At 56.0% G+C, this 6,132-nt stretch overlaps 1 protein-coding gene across 1 annotated transcript; it reads right to left on the bottom strand.

Moving 5' to 3' along the window:
* Positions 1-3,914: 3,914 nt before the first annotated feature.
* On the bottom strand, positions 3,915-4,343 carry CGCS363_v013289 (uncharacterized protein; the record flags this gene model as incomplete). The annotated part of the gene is made up of 1 exon (XM_036645138.1): positions 3,915-4,343. The coding sequence occupies one exon, from the start codon at positions 4,341-4,343 to the stop codon at positions 3,915-3,917; it is 429 nt and encodes a 142-aa protein (XP_036489287.1).
* Positions 4,344-6,132: the final 1,789 nt, after the last annotated feature.

Here is a 6,132-nt window from a genome sequence, read left to right as displayed (position 1 = left end):
TGGCGCCGGAGTATCGGCAAGCACTCCCTGCGGACGGGAGCCATCGTCTGTCAATCTCGTCTCCGAGATCAGATTACGTGACGACACGTAGCCCGTATTCAAGCCAAGGACAAAGAAGAGAGACAAGGCAAGCGCCCGAGAGAGCGGCCAAAGGACCACCATCGTTGGGCTCTGGGGGCGGCGTAAACGCCCCTCGGTCTGCAGCCTTAAGGCCTGTCTCTGTCTGCCCTATGTCTCGCTTGGGTGTCTAGTGGATGGTGTCAGAACCGCGTGACGAAGAAAAACCCACGGCCCCTGTGAGGAGAAGCAACAAAAGTGGTGGGCAGCAAGGGCGGGCGCACATGGTGCAAAGCCACGGGATCCCAGGCGGTCGGTCAGGAAGGAACGGAGATGAAGGATTCACAACCCGGCGTGCGCCACCAAAGCAAACTTCAAGCAAGCGCCAGTGCAAGCAGCTGAGCGAGGACGCAGAAAGGGCAAAGCTAGCCCGTGGCTGCTTAGACGGCGCCATGCGGCAGCGGAGGGGAGGTGAGGGGCGCGCGGGCAGTCGGGCTGGGTTGGTTCACTAAAGAGTAGGACGGAGTACAAGACGTGGATCTGCATCTATTGGAAGTATAACGGTTTGAGGCGGCGGCGGCGGCGGGCAAGGGAGCGGGGAGGCGGAAGACCGAACCACAACAGGTCTGGTTCGGTGTGCCTTACCTGATTATTGGGATATGATATAGCGCGGTGACCAGGTGTAAAGGTGCGTTCGTTCGATTTGATACCTCCTCGTGGAAACCGCGAGGGGCAGTTACCTAACCTCGCGCGGCGGCTGTCGTTGACGCTGTAAGTAATCCGGTAAGATGGACGATAGTACTCGGCCTGAAAGTATCGTCCAAAGGTAAGGCCAGATATGCGGGCGGCGCGCGACGAGACAAAAAAAAGAACAAAAAAAAAAAAAGTGGTGTGTTGTGGTCCTGATGGATGCGAGAGAAGGTAGGCGGTTACGAGGTCCCTTTCGGCGCAAGTCAACGTTGTCGTGTTAGCCACCTGGGATGCGGGAGGATGGGCGGGACCGGTTGAAGTAAAGGCAAGAAGATCTCCGCCGTATCCGGAAGAGGAGCACTAAAAAGACGGACTAAAGAATAGGTGGACTTAGATATTGAGTTATGGTTTGGACGAGGCTGTTTCGCGAGGGGCGGCGGGCTGGGTTAGGAGATGACTCGAATGGGGGAGAATGAAAACAATTTTCTCGCGAGAGGTTGAAGTGGAAGGTGAAAAAGTCAAATCCAAAAGCCGCGACCCAATTGCTGGCCGCCTCAGGGTAGATGGTCTTGTGTCTCTGTTTTTCTTGGCCCTTCCTTCTCTCTCTGCGCTCCTAACCTTTGATTTTCCCCCGGGTGCGGCGCTGCGCTCGTATCATGTATCATGTATCAGTATCATGCCCGCCCTGCTCCTTCTCCGAGGAGAGAGAGAACTGTGTGCGCAGACAGGAAGCAGCAACTCTCAAACAATGTGGTGGCTGCTCTCTGCGGCAGGACGGCACCTCTTACAAGTGTTTCCCTTGCTTGGGTACCGCACCTCTGTACCTCACCTCCAAAACGAGAGGAGAGAGGGCGAGGCGCGGTCGCGCACCTGCCATGCCGTGCAATGCCATGCACAGCAAACAAAACACCCAATAACCTTAAACGACCCGACCCTGCCAGCCAGAGATCCAAGCTGAGGCCGCCTTTGCCTGGCCTCTCCCACCTCGCCTCATCTTTGCAAGCAGCGAGGGCAGGAAGATGGATGGCCCGACGGGCTGCCAAACCCGATTTCAGAATGAATAGTCAACACCTCCGGAAGGGCCATCCCACTTATACCGGACGCTCTTAAGATGGTAGGCATAAGAGTCATGATTCAATGGTTCTCCAATGATTTCTGCCATCTAGTGTGAAGCTACATGCAGATGAGGGTGTCCGTGTCCATGTGTGCAAATGTCATGAGTCTGCAAACCAGCCAGCTGCCTGCCTGCTGCCGTGCCATTGGCGTAGGCAGCCGCAACATGAAGGGGTAATAACAGCAACCTTCTTCTGGCCAAGAAAGCCACACGAAAACGTTGCGGTGAGATCGTAGCACCCATTCACCATTTTACGCATCGACATTCACATTTCCGGACATTCAGAAACAATGACTCTGTAAATAGCATTTTGCATTCAACAAATAATCCAAAAAGTTTAAACTAACACACGGCTAACCCATTCACCATGACCCCCAAAGGCCACGCATTCCGTTCCCAAGACCCAATACATGAAGTGTAATAATTAGTCTGCCCATGATCCTCCTATGTGACGAGCCATGGCACAATTTGCTGTGTCACGACAATGTCTTAGCGGCTTTCGCGTAGGCGCCTCGAGCGCTCGCCAAGCCACAGGTAGAAAGGAGGGAGGAGGGGTGTGACCCGTACCACTGGTGGCTTGAAGGCTGATCGGTTACCAACCAGTCCGAAACCAACGACAGACAAGACACCGCCTGGTCGTCGTCCAAACATGGGAGCCGATGGCTAGTGCCTGTGCCACGCCAAACGTGCGGTCGAGTATCATCGTGGCACACGCAAAAGTGCAGACTCTCGTCCAACTTGACGTGCACCGCTGCGGCCGTTTGTATGCCTATGCCCGCAACTGTTGCAGTTGCAGATGGCTCCATGTCGTATCCCCCAAAACCTCGCAGTGTTCCCAGTCCACCGTTGAGACACCCTGTGCTGACGAGTTACCGACCGAATGTATCGAGTTGCATGCTGCATACATATGCGACATCTCCAAGCGCCAGCATGCATAGGCGGAACCAGGAGGCTCGTCGAACCATGTTCATCCAGTGACGGACTGCTGTGCGCCGCAGCACTCTGCAGACCGGTGAGTCCACGTCGTCTACCTATGCTGAGGATGCTTGCTCGTTGCCTGCCGGAGACTTTTCCCCTCCACTCCCTGCGTCCGCGGGCTGCGCTGTGACGTCCGCCGCGCTGGGCCGGCGGACAGCCATGACATGAGAGGGAGAGGGAGACACTGAGAGAGAGCAAGTATCTCGGACTTGGTCGGGGAAGGGTACATCTTCCTGCGGTAGGTACTGAGGGGGTTTTCTGGGGACTCTTTTTTGGAGTCTGATGCTCGGACCCGGATTCCCCACTTTTCTGGCTGGTGACGCCCCGGACAAGGGGTTTTTGGTCTGATAAGTGGGTGCTGACCGGGTATTAGAACGGATATATGCGTCTGGTGGGTATGCAGGTGGGCTGATAAGATTATGGGACGGATAAGGGGACCGAGGCGCGAGAGAGCCAAGACCGGCTCCTGGATAGTCGGGTAACGCTGCCAGGCGGGCGGATGGCGGAATGCTGCGATTAACCAGGGGTCTAGAGCTCTGGAGGATCGAATGCTTGCAGCATGGCGAATACCGCACAGCGAGCAGCAACCGTAACTGCGACTAGCTGCACGCTGTATAGCTTGTCATTTCGTCCAACCAAGTTTGCAGATCCGGTTCCTCTCTTTCCCAGGGGTACGAATGCGAGCGTCTCTGCGGCTGCTGTTGCCCCTACTGGCCCATCATCCCGCCTCGGAACTGGCAGAAATCCTCCGCGGCACCGTGCTTGGCGTGACAAGGCTACCAGATCCCGAGTCCCTTGCTGGTGAGGTGAATCCTTGGGTATAGTGGATGATGGTATATGCGGCACTTTCCGAGGTGAGAAGAGGATGGGAGAGGCGACTCTCTGTGGGAATACGAAAGATGTTGCCTCCGGGTGACAGCCTTGCCACCCGTTGTTATCCCCAAAACGCCCCTCCCAAACACCTCGTAGACTCATGCCAAAGTAACTGTGAGAGTGCGCGCTGATAGAGCGCGCGGAACCGTAGATTCAAAGAGAAAACTGAGCAAGTTGCTCAGTGTATCCCGATGCTCATACTTCACGCGCGGGCGTTGTCCCAGTAGCGCTTGCGGGCGGCCATGGCGATCTTGTTGCCGGTGAAGCGGTGTTGGAAGTAGTTGAAGACGGCGAACTCGTCGCGGGTCAGGACGTAAGTCTCGGGCTGCGCGGCGACCTTGGCCCAGATCGAGCTGATAGCGCTCTCCAGGATGCTGCTAACAGTCGGGTCTGATGCGCCGTCAGGGCTCTCGCGCGCAATCTCAAGCGCCTGGGCGACGCTGGCGGAATCCTTGACAGAGATTGCCGTGGCCGTGTTGCCGGCGTGGTGGAGGCTGTGACCCATGGTGCTGACGATGGTGGTGAGGTAGGGCAGGTCGGAGGCCCGGTTGTTCGACGAAGACAGCGGTCTGTAGGGGAGGTAGAGGAGGGACTGGCTGTGGTGGTCTGCCTGGGGTGTGATGGACAGCATTGTAGGTTGAGGAGGCGGGAGTGATATATGTATGTATATATAGAAGGCGAAGATGTAATGTTGATCTTTGGAGAAGGAGGCGAGTGTGACACGGCAGACTCTGGAGAGAAGGCTGGGGGATGAGAGATGATATATAATATGATGGTCTGATCCGATCTGGACTAGGCAGTCGGTGGAGGGGGGCAACGACGTTTAATAAGTAGTAGCTGGGTCCAGCAACGAGGTAGATACAGGAGCTAGAATGACGGATGCTGGGAGGCTCCAAAAAGAGGCGCACAGTTGTTTGACGTTGTGCCTTGGCTTGCGTTGCCTTTTGCAGGGTATAGCTGGAGCTGACCTTTGATTGTCGGGATTGTAAAGTGGTACAAGATGCTTCGATCCAAAAGCAGGTCAATGTCAACCCCGGATTAGACTGTTCTCTTATAGGAACTGGCCTTGCTGCGGCGGATGAGGGAGCGGATGCCCAGGTCAGGTCGGCTCAGGTACGGGTACGGATAGTCAAGCATGGGTTGTAAAGTGTAATCGTCCGTATTGGCGGTACGTAGCCTGGGCAGGGAGTGTGGGATCTCAAGAGTTAGTTTTGGGGGGGAGTGTGGGAGACAAGAGGATGGGAGTGAGGCGAGAGAGTGACAAGTGCAAAGTGTGTCTGCAGGCGTGCGCGGTAGGGCCAGGTAGGCGTGTGGCAGGTGGGAAAGGCGTGGGATCAGAGCAGAGCAGAAAAAAAGTATGGGTAGGAGGAGGAGGAGCTGCAGTTGGGGATGGAGCTGGGTCTCCTGGGGGGTGGGAGTTGGAATAATTGGAGTTGGGAGTGTGAGAAGGAGAGCCAGAGACAGAGCAAGAGCAAGAGAGATGGAGAGACCGTGTGTGAGAGAGAAGCCGTGGTGTGTGTGGTGCGGCGCGGGAGGTGTGCGTGGGTATGCGTGTAAGTCATCAGTCAGTGTTAGTGAGTTTCCGTAGGGGAGGGAAGGTTGTCAGTTCTAGTTCCAGCCCAGTCCAATCCAAGTCATGGGCCGTGGCATCAGCAAAACGAGACGAGGAAACAGATGGGCGGGTCCTCCATTGACGGTCGACAGTCGACCTGGACTCGCAACAGTAATGCGACCTGCATCCCGTCACCAACTGGGACTGGTGCTGGGACTGGGAACTGACGGGAGGGGGATTGCCCTCTCCATATCCATCGTTGGCAAGCATCCAACCGCCATGCAGAGTGAATATGTACACTACCATGTAGCGTGGCGGCAGTCATTAGCCTCGTACAGCATCTTGGCGACGAAAGGATATGCCAGGTAGACGGGCGGAAAGAAGCCCAGGCTGGGTCTAAAGGGGAGGCGGGATACTATGCAGCAGTACAGAAAAAAGAAAAAAAAAATAGCAAAACAGTTTGCATGGGTTTGAACGGGGGACCGAGTACGTCGTGGGGAGGTAGCGTGGACGGAGGAGAGATCCCAACCCACAGGGAGTGGAGGGATGTGATGAGGTGGATGGATCATGAACATGGAGAAGGGAGGGCGTGTGGTGAAGGGTGGGGTTTCTAGGAGGCGTGAAAGGACGCAGGGCAAGGTGCGCGGTTAGGGGGGGTAGAGGGGTGTTGTCTATGGGCGTGTGGCAGAGCAGAATGAGTGCAGATTGAATGTGAGAATGTGGTTCAGCAACAGAGAAAGTGTAATGAACCCAGTCAGCGGCGGCGACAAGGACGACGACGACGTCGTCGACACAGAAGCAGCGACAAGACGACATGGACCTACGGGATTGACTTGACTGCGGCCAACGGACGGGACGAAGACGACGA

This window comes from Colletotrichum siamense (assembly GCF_013390195.1).
Source record: "Colletotrichum siamense strain Cg363 chromosome Unknown KSG_Cg363_contig09, whole genome shotgun sequence".
In the NCBI taxonomy this organism is placed as follows: Eukaryota; Fungi; Ascomycota; class Sordariomycetes; order Glomerellales; family Glomerellaceae; genus Colletotrichum; species Colletotrichum siamense.
Note: the sequence above shows the minus strand (reverse complement) of the source record. Positions and strands in the feature narration are given on the sequence as shown.